The sequence below is a fragment of the Daktulosphaira vitifoliae genome, unplaced genomic scaffold (genome assembly GCF_025091365.1).
Source record: "Daktulosphaira vitifoliae isolate Bord-2020 unplaced genomic scaffold, ASM2509136v1 Scaffold_5, whole genome shotgun sequence".
NCBI lineage: Eukaryota > Metazoa > Arthropoda > Insecta > Hemiptera > Phylloxeridae > Daktulosphaira > Daktulosphaira vitifoliae.
The window spans coordinates 30401660-30416579 of record NW_026099576.1 but is presented as its reverse complement, the minus strand read 5'-3'; the positions used below and the strand labels follow the sequence as shown (position 1 = coordinate 30416579).

Below are 14920 nucleotides of genomic sequence, written 5' to 3'. Positions count from 1 at the left end.
TTTAAACAATGTAATTTTTGATCATCTGCAGAACTAATAAAATTATTTAACATAATACAATATATGTAGTTGTAATAATAGCGAATATGTTTACTACTTGATCATTTTTTAATAATGAAAGCGAAGTCTGCGCTAAACTTTTATGTAGAAAAAGTGTTTTGCAAAAAAATTTGTTAGAAATCGCAGATGATATAAAATATTTTGCAAAACCCATGTTATATTTATTAATATTATTTTTTTTTTTTCAAGGCAGAGAAATTATTTTTCCCTATTCACAATTTTGTGAGTTGCGCGTAGAATAAAAATTAAGTTTTTAATTTATTAATCTTATTATTATGATGTACCTGCAGCTGGTACCGATCTTGGAAAATGGAGGATTGTAGAAATTATTTTACAGTAGCAGTAGCATACTCTATTTATTTCGATGTTTAGATGGAGAATATCGCTACCATAAAAAAGTGACTAGAAAAACTGTATGTCACTGTTCATAACAGACAAGTAAAATTCGAGATGGGACCTTAAGCTCGTGGGCCCAGGTAAGTTTACCTCTACCCTTAATCCGGGTCACCTAACAGAAAGTATCAAGTACGAAAATCATCGGATTTGATTATAACATCGCTGTATATTTGCACGAATCATTAGGATAGAATTCAAATACAGTTATAAACTATTTTAATTTATCAAAGAAATCATAGTTAGATCAAAAAATATAATGTATATTTGTGCGTTTTCTATTAAATTCAAACTTTAAATAGCAATAATTATAAAATGTCACTAATAGCCTGAGATATTAAAGTTGTAATTTACAAGACTAATTTATTAAAAATATTTATTTTTACAAAAAAAAATAGAATTTACTATTGACAAGTAATTTTATCAGCGTTATATAAAAAGTCTTAAGCTTTTCTCTGACTCCAGAGATATTATTTTGGGGGCAACATTAGGTAATTTTCACATATTATTACTATTTGCAAAAATAATAATTTTGGTTATTAATGATAAATGCCAATTATAATAAAAATATAATTTATCCTTCAGGTTACATTAACTAAGGTGACATTCACTCACAGATAATATTTTATTCATTACCTTCTAAAAACATGTTGAATAGAAAACAATTTTAATGCTTCAAATTATTTATAAAATCTAATGATTTTAAAATTAACAATAGATCGCTTACCTTACTTTCATACTCTAAATATAGTTTATAACTAAATAATTTTTCTGTTTACTGATATTTGATTTTTTTATCCATTAATTTTTCCACTTTTCATAAATTTAATTTATTTTATATATTTAATTTACAATAGAAGTAACTTCAGGTAAAATTATTTCAACCCGTGAGGACTACATACTAAATATATTTTGGATAGTAAATGTACGTTATGTATAAACAGTATACTAGATAAAAGTTTACAAACATACCGAGTACCGAATAAAAGTCAACATTTTAAAGAATTTAGTACCTGAAACATCTCTACTACATAATTATATTAAACCAATATTGTTTTTTTTTTACATTGAATTATTCCCCAGTATTCATTTTGCATTATTAATGGATATAAATCGAGTGAATCATAAATTCTATTTGGTAGATCAAATTTAATTTTTCTCATATTACTAATGTGTCTAAATAACCAACTAATAAGTTAGCTGATTTTAGAAGCATAATAAGAAATACCAGTAGTTTTTTGAAGATATTTTAATAATAAAATGCTAAATAATTCAATATACACTGTATTATTTATTGCAATGATTTTAAACTAAATTTATTAAACTAATTTGACAACAATACTATAATACATATTGTTAAAAAAAACATAGAAATAATAATAATAATAATAAAATAATAATTGTAATAATAATAATAAATATTACAAAATTGATAGCTCTCAATTGTTTTATCTATAATAAAATTAATGAGTATGTTTAAATATTAAATACAGTGATCACAAGATAAATTCATAAAAGAAGTCAAACTTAATAAAAATGAATAATAATATATAATTATAAATTATTCATAAAGACGTGCATTTTCCATTAAAATTTTTACCACTAAACAAATATGATAGGAAAAATATTTGAGGAATGTGAGCAAATTAACATAAAAAACAATAGTTGTTCGTGTGTTTAACTGGTAAAAACCACATTTTTTAGAAAAAAATATGTTGAAATTCTTGTTTAAAAAATTTCAGTATATATATGCTACAACAAAATTTATCTAGAAAAAGAAATTTAACCAAAAAAAAAAAAAAAAATACACGAATTATTTTACTATTTTGACCTAAATTTCAGAAATATAAAAAGTTGTAACTTTTTGATAGTCATAATACACAAATAGTAGAACAGTTAAAGATAAACATAACAAAATTTCACATTAGAAATTTGTTTTAAAAATTTTAATTGGTTTTCACACCCTCTAAAAATCATGGCAATAATGCATATTATACTGCCAATTTTGAGAAAAATTACAAATAAAACATTATTTTAAGCCAATCAACAGTTATTTTGTTAAACTTCATTTCAATCAAAAGATTATAGCTTTTAATTGACAATTAACAAAAAAATAAATAAATTATCTCACTTATTCAGTACAAATTTACAATATTTTTAGTTAATTTGTAACTTTTCTCATTTATTTTACTTAACAATGTATGTCTTTTGTACAAACAACATACATTTACATGCAAAAAAAAAAAATTAATTTTAATTCAATAACATCTATGGAAATATTACAAACAATTTATTTAAAAACAATAAAAACGCATTATTATTGAGTAACAAGAATTTACAATTCAATTTTTCTAATTTTATGGTGATGTGAATTATCAAGCGAATCAATATTTATTTATTACTATTATAAAGTATATATATTGCATTTTTATATTTTAATATTTTTTGTAAAATAATACTAAATAAAAGTTATTTAAGCAGATTTCTAGTTTTTTTAATACAATATTTCTTTTTTTACACAATTTAATAATATTATATATTTTAATACATAATACACACATTTACACAACACACACAGACACACAATACAACATACAAATATTGACACACAAGCACACACACACACCAAATGAACATTTTATATATATATATACTTTAAAATCCTTTTTCTATTGGCTAATGAATATTAAAAATTCATCTCAAATGAGAATAAATGTAAATTATAGACGCCTATTGAGAGCTTATCATTAATAATGTACATAACTAGATGTATCCCAAAAGCGGTTCTTCAGTCTTATCAGCTTTCATTGACGTCTGGTCATAAGGAGATTTTTCATTTTCACCACTAAAAAAGAACATAAAATTAAAAAATTTAGTTTTTGCAACTAATTTTAATACTTATAAAAAAAACTGTTAATAATTTATAAATATTAATACTACCATTATTTAGAATATTAATAGATATTTTGAAGTTTATCTTTAGTCTCATAATTGCATGCCTGAGGTGTAACTACAGAGAGTTATTCTTTTAATAATGCTAATCATTAGATTTCTCTTAACATAATAGTGTGAATTTCTTTTTTGGCTTTTATAGTTACATATGTATCTCAATTAATCTGTTTAAAATATTTTTTGTTTTTCCCATATGTTATAGGGGTGACAATTTAATCTTTTTGGATGATGACATACATTTATATACCCAGGCGGGAGGAGTGAGGAAGAGAAATATCCTGTGATAATAATAACAGGATCCACAACTCATCTCCAGTCAATACATTAATTTGTTAGTAACTTCTAAAATACTAGTTCAATTATTGTTGCCTATCAGTTGTTTTCTTAATTATGTAATTTTTTATTTTATAGGCTAGTTAAATTTGTATGCCATTTAAAAAAATTAAGATGATTTCAATAATAAATTTGAAACATTAGCATAAACTAAAGAAATGGATATATTTGTAAATACTCTAAATAATACAATAACACAATAACGTTTTAATAAATTAATCTTCCCATTTTAATTAATGTTTTGCTCTTGTATAATAAATGTAATAACATTTTTAATCGCTTAAAATAAATATCCCTAATACAAACATATTAAGTTTCTAATTAATAAAATATTTATTAGAATTTCACATGAATTTACTATATAGGTGTTCGGGAAGTAAGAAAACAGATTTCTTTGACCTGTTTCCTAACAAATTAGAAATTTATTGACAAATTATAGAATTAAAATACTTATTCTTTAATAATAAATTTATCTTCTTCATTAGGTTGGACAAATTAAATTAAAAAACAAAAAGAAAGCAAAAACGGATGAAATAGTTATTGAATTTGGGAAATTTTATATTTCTATACTAATTTTTATTTAAGATAAAAAAAAAAATACGGAAATAATTCTTTGTAACTTGTTAGTTTTATAGGGAAATATTCATAAAAACTTAAAATTTAATATTTAATTATACATTTACCCATCTATGGATGTAATGTGGCTTTCAGTTTGATGGTGATTTTGAGAATCATTTGATGAAACAATTATTTGATCTGAAAATACTAAATCAGAGAGTCTATCTTGAATCAAACTTAATTCAGTATCAGAAGACTGTCTATTTAATTTTTCAGGTATTTTTGCAGGTATTGTTTTAACAACAGGTTTAATAGTAGTATAATCACTATTATCTGTTTTATCTACACTTTCTTTATTTAATGAAAGGGGTTCAATAACTGAAGAAGCTGAATTAGTACGCTTTTTATCCTTGCTACGACTTTTAAAACTAAACATTTTAATTAGCGGAGATGGAGTTTCCCAAACATTTACATAATTTCGTTTATTTGATTCCTCTGAATTTAGAACTTTTGCACTATAACAATCATATTAATTAGTTTTAATTAAAAAATAAATTAATAAACTATTAACATACTTTTCTGATGAACTTATTGGTTTCATAGGTGTATAATTATCAAAGATTTCAACACCTGGAATCTCAGATACCCTTTCTAGAGTAGGTGAAAGGTATGCATGAGCTGAAGTGGGAGGTGATCTAGATATTCCATGAACACTTCCTGAAAGGGCTCTCTTATTTATGTCTACGGAAGAACAAATTGATTTTGGAGGTGATCGTCCAGTAGATCGGTTAGAACAGGAAGTATCAGATGATGAACAAAGTTTTGGTGATGATCTCGGGGACATGTCTGGTGGAGCTTGAATAGATAAATTTCGGCATGTCGCTGAGTAATGTCGACGAAATTTTCCATTACGACTAAAATCTATTTCCATACGATCTCCACTGTCACTTTGTTCTGACATACTTGTTGAACCTGACTGATATCCTTGTCCATTACGAGTTAACCCAGTAGGAGGTAATCTGCCACGGCTTCCAACTGAAAATGCACGAGTTCTTGTACGATCAGATTCAATTCTGTAACAGTCAACATAGATTTTAAGTTTCCATAATCAACAACAAACAAAATTACACTAGATTTTTTTTGTTCATTCATTTATTTACTTGTCTATTTTTTCTCTTAAACCATCTGGTCTTGACCCAACAGAGTAAGCTCTAGTTGGTCTTTCAATAGGTCCTTCATCTTCAGATGGAGTTAAGTAGGCACACACTTTGTCTAAGTGTATATCTGAAAACCTAATATCTGTAGAAGGAGTTCCAGACTCAATAGATCTTTGTTTACAGTCCATGGGAACATAATCAAATACTTTGTCTCCCATTGGAGCCATAGGAACATATCCTTCAGGTAAGGTTATTTCAGGATGATGTGTACTAACAGCATCTAAATTAAATTTAAAATAATTTTTTATTTAACTCCAAATAAATATTATTGAATTATTTTTTAAAATCCCACTAAATTTATAATACTAATTCATAATAATTTTATTTCAAAATATTAAAATTGTACAAGATAAATGAAATTTACAAATGTGTTCTAGTAAATTTAGTTGAAACACAACACACAATTAGTGTAATTAAAAATGTATATTTCATTTACCTATGAAAACAATTTTTGTACTAATAGTATAGAGAAACATATAAAGAAAGTTAGTTTTAAAGAAAAACTATAAAACAAATTAAATATAAATAAAGAGACTATCTACATAATTGTTCTTTATTAATTTTATAGATAATTCTTAAACTAAAATCTAACATTAAACATTTTTTTTTCGAATTTTATATTTACCATGATTTGAATTGTTTTGTCCACCCATAGTCATGTATGTATTACAAACAGTGAAACCGGGCTTCATTGGGAGGTATCCATCTGGAGGAGGTGATGTCTCAGGGATACCTAATAAATCAATTAGTAACATTATTAATAACAAAATATTGAACTCAATATATATAACTAAGAGAATTACAAATACCAGAAGAGTTTAAAGGGGTGTATGAACGGTCATCATAATTTATTGGTGAACCATATGGACTATTTGAATCACAACAAGAACCAGTCTAAATAAACAAAAAATAACATATATTATGTAAAAAAAAAAAAGTTTAATACAAGAGAAAACTACATATCGTAATTTTAAGTTTAAAAATTATGAAAAATCAAGATAAATATAAATTGGTTTGAGACAGTATAAATTATAACCTATTGATAATAAAAATTTGAGTCCTCAATAGCTTATTTATCTGTATATTCCTCTAATACAAGAATTTCAAGTGTATTATCCTCTTTATATTAAATTAAGTTTTAATTTTAACCTAACAACTTGAAGCTTCATTAAAAATATTTTGATACATAAATTTATACAGATGAAAAATCAAATTTTAACTTTTTTAAATATTATTTCTAAAAAATAGTTTTACCTGAGAAGAAGAACTGGATCTATTACCAATTATATTGTTGTTTATTAAATTAATATTATTATTCACATTACTATCATTTGTTTGTCTATTAATTTCTTCTGAAAAATATTTAAATACATCTATCATTAATTAGCAATAAATGTTAATTAATTTAAATTTTTTATAATTCTACACTACAATTATAATGAATTTATTTTGAATTATTAAATAAAAATAGGGTTAGAGTTGTATTTAAAAATATTTGAAAATTTATATTATTTTCTATATTACTTTAAGAGTAATAAGTACAGTTTTAGTATTATGTAAATATAAAAATATTTACAAAAAGGACAAAAAATGTCTTTTTTGATAAAAATATTTAAAAAATTATACATTACCTCGATCTAATGGTGTATAAGATACAAAATCTTCATTTTTTTCTTCAAGTATAGCTGAACGTTGGTCACTAAGACTTGTATAAAATGATGAAAATCCATCAGTAGTATCAGTAGATTTTGAAAGAGCAACATCCCAGCCACCAAGACCAGAATCATTAAATCTAAATCATACATTTATATTATTTGTAAAACATGATACTAGTTTTACTCAGATGACATTATAATCTTAACATCAAATAGAGATCCTAACATTGTAAGACAGCATATATAGGAACATCTTGATATTCTTGAAACATTTAAGTAAATGTAACTAAATCAGTATAAGTTTACAATAACAATGCGATACTTGTATGCATTATCTAAATTAACCTCCCATTTTAATAAATTATACTTTCATCCCCCAACCATCTCAAAATATGTATATTAGATTTCATATTTGAAATGTATCTAACAGAGTCTCCACGTCTAAATGAAAATTGCATAACACTAAACTACCATCTAAATATGATAAAACTACTACTACACTCAAAAGTACCACTTAAGAACCAACTTCTCCTTTAAAATGATCTACTGAAGCCAATATGGACATCGTTATAATGGTACTATTTTTTGGAGTTGAACTAACGTTAATAATATTCAAGCTTTCCAATCAATCAGACTTAGAATAATTGAAAATATGTTCAAAATGTCCCTATTTATGATAACATAAACACACAATTACAGAATCTGCAGCAATTTATTATAACTATTCCCACTCCAGATTACAATCACACAAAAAGAAACTAATATCACAACTCTCAAATTTTACCTAATAATAACCTACATAGAAGACTGAAAAGAAACTGACCCAGAGATCTACTGAAGAATGACTAAAAATTGTAATATTCTATAGGTGTCTCAACTGTCAGATTTCCTAATCAAGTATTCATATCTTTAATTCTATGTTTTATATTAGTTAATTAAGGTATAAATTAACATAGATTATAAATATTATTGCTGTACACAAAATAAATAAATATACAAAAATTGTAAATAGCTTACGCCGGTGATGATGATGACACACAGTTGCAACCTTTATGAAAGGTTTGTTTTGGGGATAAAACTCCATTGTATGAACGAGTAGATGAAGTTGTATTTTCACTAATAGTTCGAGGGCGTAAAGGCATACTATCACATCGTTCTCTAACAGATCCTTAAAATCATAGATCATATAATATATATTTTTGTTAAATAGTAATACCTCTTAAGTCAAATAAAAATATAAAACAAAAACATTATAATTAATTTAGTTAATCAATGCACAGATTAATTCTACCATTAGGATAAAACAGTAATTCCACTTTCTAATTAATGTTTAAGGTAGTCAATCATAGCTCCTCATAAAAAATTTGAATATATTTAATTTATAGAGATCTTTTAAAACTATTAAATAAGATAATGCTATATTTGTTTTAAAATTATAGAAATACATTGAAAATTACCACAAGTGGAAATGCTGTTATTTTTCATATGAAGACAAAATATTAATATCTAAAAGATAAATTACAAACCATATAAGGACCTTTTTTTGTTTAAAATAAAAAAATTATTTTTTGCACTCAATTTACTATAACTAAATAACTAATTACTCTATATGTTATTAAAATTTTTACATTTAATTATAAAATCTATCAAATTAAGTTGTAAAAAAAATTAACTCTAAGAATTCATCATAATGAATTTTTACCTGTACGAAATAAGTCTATATTGCCATTACTGAGCATAGAGGAACTTTGACTATTGTTTCTATACCGTAATCCTGGATTATTTTCATCTAAAATATAGAAAAAAAAAGTCTTTAAAATAGTAAAGAACAAAAATCTAGGTCTATTAATATTTTTTCATAACTCAACACATAGGAATCTAGTATTCACTACAATACCAGTACCACCACTCAATATAATAAAAATTTGTAGAAATAATCCTTAGGATTAGTACTTTTTAGGTTTTGCTAATAACATATATTAAAAAAATTATTTATTAAAATCATCTAAAATTTGGATTAATTCCATATATGCTCACATTTTAATATATAAACTACCAGGTATTTTAATAATTTAAAATTACAAATTAAAAAATGTATTCATAAGTTATAAATATGTATTTTATAGTAAATCATATTATTATTATATTTCTGTGGTGATTGGGCAAAAGAGAATAACTTTAAAATTGCAACTTTTGGAAAAATAAAATTTAAATTTAAATGAAACATAATTTATGTTAACATAAAAACATTATTTTGTAAGTTTTTACATGTGAAAAATGGAATTAAATATAGCTTAAATGTTAACAGTAAGTTTCAATTTAATTTGTCTTTTACCCAAATACCACAGATTTATATTTTTCACATAAGACTAATATATTATTATTATTAGTATTTAAAAAAAACTGATAATACCCTCAATTCTAAATATTACATACCACAAACATTAGTATGTTGTCTTGATGGACAAGGTATCATTCGTGATCCCTCATTAAATGATGAAGATCTCATTCTAAACCTTGGGTCATGACTTCGACTTGATGCTCCCATTATAGTTTCATGAATACTTTTAGAAACATCAGAGTCCCATGTGTCCATCCAAATATGTCCTGCACCAAGTGGAGAACTTTGCCCTACTTCCATATAAAAAAATGTATCAAGGGCTCCACATCTCCGAACACTTGTCAACTACATATTTAAAATAAAATTTATTTATGGAAATTCATACGGATGAAAATTTTTTTTATACCATAATGTCAATAGTTTTTTGTTTTTTTGATCTAGTCGGATACTTCATTATGGTCACTTTTTTGTCACATAAACAAAGTCCAGTCATTCCAATCAAATTTGAATTCAGTCCCAATTCTTTCTTAAGTATTGATATATGCCATATATGTTCTAATTAAAAAAAAAAGTTATAATATAGATTTTAATATACAATTAATAACTAAAAAATAATTACCAAATGAATCTTTAGATGATTCACCTGTTCCTAAATCTTTATTAACACGCTGTAGTACTAACATTAAATCTAACCATTCCTCAAGTTCTTTCTCATTATCAAATAATATACAAAAATAATTGTCTTTTGTATACAAACTTAAAACATTTTTATTGCGTGCATCTGCACGTTTGTCGATATTAAAACAAGTTTTCAATACAATTACCCTACAAAAAAAAAAAAAATTTCATATATATAATTGTATACTAGTGTATATAGATATTAAAAAATTCAAAACATAGTAACAAATACAATAGAACTATAAATATAATGAACCTTTTGGGCAAACAATTAGTTCTCCACTTTTTTTCACTTTCATAGTATTCAAGACGAGCTGGACCTCCAACGGCAGTTTCTTCACGAAGTACAAAGAATTTTTTTCTCATACTTCTCATTTTTTTCAAGTAACCAATTTTTACAACCCCTGCCATTGCAGTTCGAGGTCGAGTGTTATCAGATTGCAATACACTCATTTTTAGCAATTTCTAAAAAAAAAAAATCATATTAAAATAAGTTTAATTTACTAATTATTCTTATTGAATTAATGTTATTGATATACCCTAAAACACATGATAGGACTTTTTTTTTTATAAAAAACAACAATAATAATAATCAAAACAAGTCAAAGAAGTATGGAAAAAATAAACTAAAATATAATTTATTCAATTTAAATATTTTAATACAAGTATTGAATGTACCCTAGCAAATCTTTTACTAAAAGAAAAATGACAAACAACAGCTATAAGATAGAAGATATTTCAGGACAGTATAAAACTGTTATCATATATATATCAATAACAAAGCCATTGGTACACGGGAATTTCGCTGAATAGTATAATATTAAAAACAATGATTGTTTATCAAATGAAGTATCAGAAATCAACAAGTATTACTATTTTTAGCAATTTTTGTACAATTATGAGTAGCTATGAATAAAATGTTATTTTAATACAACACAAAATCTCAACATAGTTTATTTTAAACCAAAATATACATTATAAATTATTCATTGATTTATAAACATATTTTGTCTAATATTTTGGTTTTGGCAAAATTAGTACAATACTTTTTTGAATTTAAGTTTTTGTGCTCCTTGTATTTAAAACAAGAATGCTCAAAATACAAGCTTAAAGGCTATCAAATATGATTAAGTATTAAATTAAGAATATTATTATATACAATGAACAATCAATTAAGCTTTTATTGTAGTTTACATATATATTTTTTTAATTTGATGGAAATAAGACTAAATATAGGGAAAAAATTCAATGCAATAATAAAAAATGTTATTACTTATATATATATATATATATTAGTTTTTTTTTTTTAACATAACTTAGAACTTTTCCCTATAGCAGTTTATAATAATTATTAAAAATACTATTAAATACTTTTCAGAAGTTCAGAATAATGCTGATTATGAATTACAAACTATTTTAAAATATTTCATGAATGAAATCTTAAGATGATAGATTTTTATAATATACTTCACTTTAGATATATTTATTATAAATAAAAAATAAGATTAGTTAAATAGCCAGGAAGTTAAAACAAATTTTTCTTTTTGTTTCAAGTGAGAAATGTTTGCAAATAACTTATCTAAGCAAAAGGAAGAAAACTTAGAAACTAAACTTTTATTAATAATTACAGAGCTGTCAAAAATTCTTTAAAATTATTTTAAAGAAGGTACGAAATATTCAAAATTGAATTTTATGCATAAATGTTGCAAGCACAACATGTTATAAGCAACTATTTGTATTGACAAAAAAAATATATACTCTTGTATTTTATAAAATATTTAAATCTAACTTACTATTAGATACATATATACATGCTGAAACATAATCGAAAAAACATTCTGAATGATAATTGTAATAATATAATATTAATGAATTTTTGAAACTTTACAGAAATTACACTAAAAATTAATATTTTATTAAAAATTTTAATCTAAACATCATATTTTATACTATTCCCAAAGACTTTCTTTTTAGTAGGGATTACAAGCAATAAATTACTAAAACACAAGTTTTGCAGCTTGAGAAAAAATTATTTATTTTTAGTTGTTACGCTTTCCCTAATAAATTTAAATAATGATAAGTTTAGTTGAAATTCAAAATAAACCATTGTAAAATTATAAAAAAAAAAAAAAAAAGTTCATGATAAGTAAGAATCTTTGTAAATAGTAAAAATCCTTTGAAATTAAAAATGTTATCATATAACAGAACTTTGATCAATTTTTAATGTTACTTTGTGAATATGTATTTAGTGGATGTTAAAAAATTTAATCATGATTTATATTGAACTATATATTTAAGTAACATAATATGAGATAGCAAATTGATACATTAGATAAATTTAGTTAATTAGCTATTAATAATAAACATTTTTAAATTAAGAGAAATATTTAGATTTTTGTAGGAAACTAAAATTGTGATTTTTATTTTATACTCAAAATTTTAATGCAAAATATAATTTTTTCAATTCTACATAAAAAAAGTTATCATTAAGGTTTAAATTACAATTAGTTAACTAATTTTCAGGTTGTTTTCCCCTGTCAACAGCTGTTTGATTAGTATTTAAGGGAATATTAAGTGTAATGGTATCCCATTACCTTCTGCACTACAGACATAATTTATAATGTTTCAGTCAAAATTTCTAAGTAATCATCTATTCAAGGATTAATAGTAGAAGAGACAATTTACAAATTAAAACTTTTCAACGACTAGTGTATCCATTACACCATACTACAAATGAAACTAGTAATCAGAAGTTTATATCGAAATTTAAATCAAGATTTCATAAACATTTTTTCTAGAAATTACGATTTAAAGCTATACAATGACTTTTTTAATGTCAATACTTTCCTTTTTTTTTTAAAATAATCAATAGTTTCTCAAAATTGAGTTATCTTATGAAGAGAAAAATTCAGTAATGAATTAATCAGAAATGAATCATATTTGTTTAATAGATAAAAAATCCATTTCAGTATAACAGAAATTCAAAAAATGTTTTGTGTAAAAAAAAAAACAAAATCGTGTAGACCTTAACACAAATATATGATTTTAATTTAAAAAAAATTCTTATCATAAAAATTATGAATATTCCAAACAAAAGTTATAGAGATAAGACAAAAAATTTTTTATTTAATTAACATGCAATCACCGTTTTTATTATTATCAAATTATTTGTGGTAATCTGATTTTTACAAATCATGTAGAAAAAACAAAGAAAGTCGTATGTCTAATATTGTTATTTTATTAATACAAAAAAAATGTGTGACCCAATAATTCTCGACATTAATTTATGGATGATATGTTATAATATAATCCAATATACCTCAAATCTCTAGTTTAAACAATTAATATTGAATAAGTTGTCACCTACTTTCAATGACTACCATTTTTTAACAATATATGCATTAGATGCATAGATTTGAAAATTTAATAAATTATTTCTGGAAAATAGTTATAAATTTCAACATATAAAGAAAAACAGAAATCATTTTATGTTGAGGATTACATTTTTGGTATTTATAAAGCTATAAATAAATCAAGATATAGAGATATTAAGAGCCACTGTAATTTATAAGTTTTTAATTGATTAACTTCAATGAAAATAGAATATTCAAGTAAAGAAATAGTTAAATGTTAAGTTTTAGGTATCAATTATTATAGATTGTATATATTTTGCAATATTAGAATGATATTATGTATAAGAACATGATGGATAAGAAGCTAATGGAATAATAAAAGTTGTTGACATTTTACAGTGATAACTAGCTTGTTTTATTCACCACTAAAAGTTAACAACAGAATTTCTCACCCTAACCTTTCAATTATTTTAGAGAGCACTCAAAAGTGTCATGTATGGAGTTAATGAAGAAGATTTTTTGCTTAATATTAGCGACAATAATAATGTCAATAGCACAAATGAGCTTAGGTATGTTAGTTATCCATTCAAGAACCATCAGTTATGTCAAGGGCATGTAGTGTTTATGTTATTATCCATCAGTTTTTTTACTCTGTGTAGTTGCTCGCAATAAAATAATACGCAATAAGTAACATAACTACTTGCCTGGTATTTCCTTTCGCGAACTCGTGTGAACTCCGAGCAGATTTGAACTATCAATTGACTAGATCCAATAACATTATTATGCATGTATAATGTTATATATTATGTCACTTTCAAAGATAATCGCAACAGTTAAAAAACGTAGCAAAAGTTGATTACACGATTCATAAAAGCAAACTAAAAAAACATTACTAATAAATATATTAAAAAAATAAAATATGAAATAAATTATACATATATATGTATATATTAAATTAACACAACACGACGCACACGCATGCGATCGGTGGCATATAATAACAACAATATTATATAGATGGGCAATTAAAAATAGTAAATTATAATATTAGAGTTCTGCGAATAAAAACAACACACGGCGGCGACGTTTATGATAATCCCATTGAACATGCTGGCACAGCATACGGGGCACTTTGAAAATCTGAAGACACCCAAAACGCAACTTGCCACTGTACACACGGTTCGCACGAAAACACTGGTACCGACCACAACGATTTAGTTACCGTACACACCGTGTCATTATTGTTAATGGAAAACATTTTTCGCGGAAAAGTCATGTGGATACGTAAGCGCCACTGTGTATGTACGTTGCATGTATGTGTGTGTGTTATTATTTTGTGAGTACGTATATTATGTGTCTGTGTCTGTGTGACGATTAATC

The 14920-nt window shown here is 24.3% G+C and overlaps 1 protein-coding gene and 1 long non-coding RNA gene across 8 annotated transcripts in view; one reads left to right on the top strand and one right to left on the bottom strand.

The window, feature by feature from the left end:
• LOC126907134 (uncharacterized) overlaps window positions 1-4407 on the top strand; it is a 4815-nt gene extending 408 nt beyond the window's left edge. Inside the window, exons 2-3 of one of the 2 annotated variants that reach the window (XR_007704433.1) lie at window positions 433-536; window positions 3608-4407. This is a non-coding gene — a long non-coding RNA (uncharacterized LOC126907134). Of the gene's footprint in view, window positions 1-350; window positions 537-3607 lie in introns of both variants that reach the window. The other variant, XR_007704432.1, reaches the window with a different exon arrangement.
• On the bottom strand, window positions 2825-14920 carry LOC126907116 (uncharacterized). 6 transcript variants are annotated; one of them, XM_050688190.1, is made up of 17 exons: window positions 14476-14919; window positions 14245-14418; window positions 11981-12001; window positions 10444-10652; window positions 10129-10334; window positions 9916-10064; window positions 9605-9854; window positions 8871-8957; window positions 8186-8336; window positions 7145-7305; window positions 6768-6865; window positions 6323-6407; window positions 6139-6246; window positions 5457-5733; window positions 4872-5369; window positions 4422-4811; window positions 2825-3298 (listed from the first exon to the last, which is right to left on the bottom strand). In XM_050688190.1, the coding sequence occupies exons 2-17, from the start codon at window positions 14326-14328 to the stop codon at window positions 3217-3219; spliced, it is 2856 nt and encodes a 951-aa protein (XP_050544147.1). In that variant the 5' UTR covers window positions 14329-14418; window positions 14476-14919; the 3' UTR covers window positions 2825-3216. The 6 variants fall into 6 exon arrangements, with proteins under 6 accessions (XP_050544147.1, XP_050544148.1, XP_050544146.1 ...); XM_050688191.1 differs by having other exon boundaries at window positions 6768-6862; window positions 14245-14920; XM_050688189.1 differs by having other exon boundaries at window positions 14245-14919.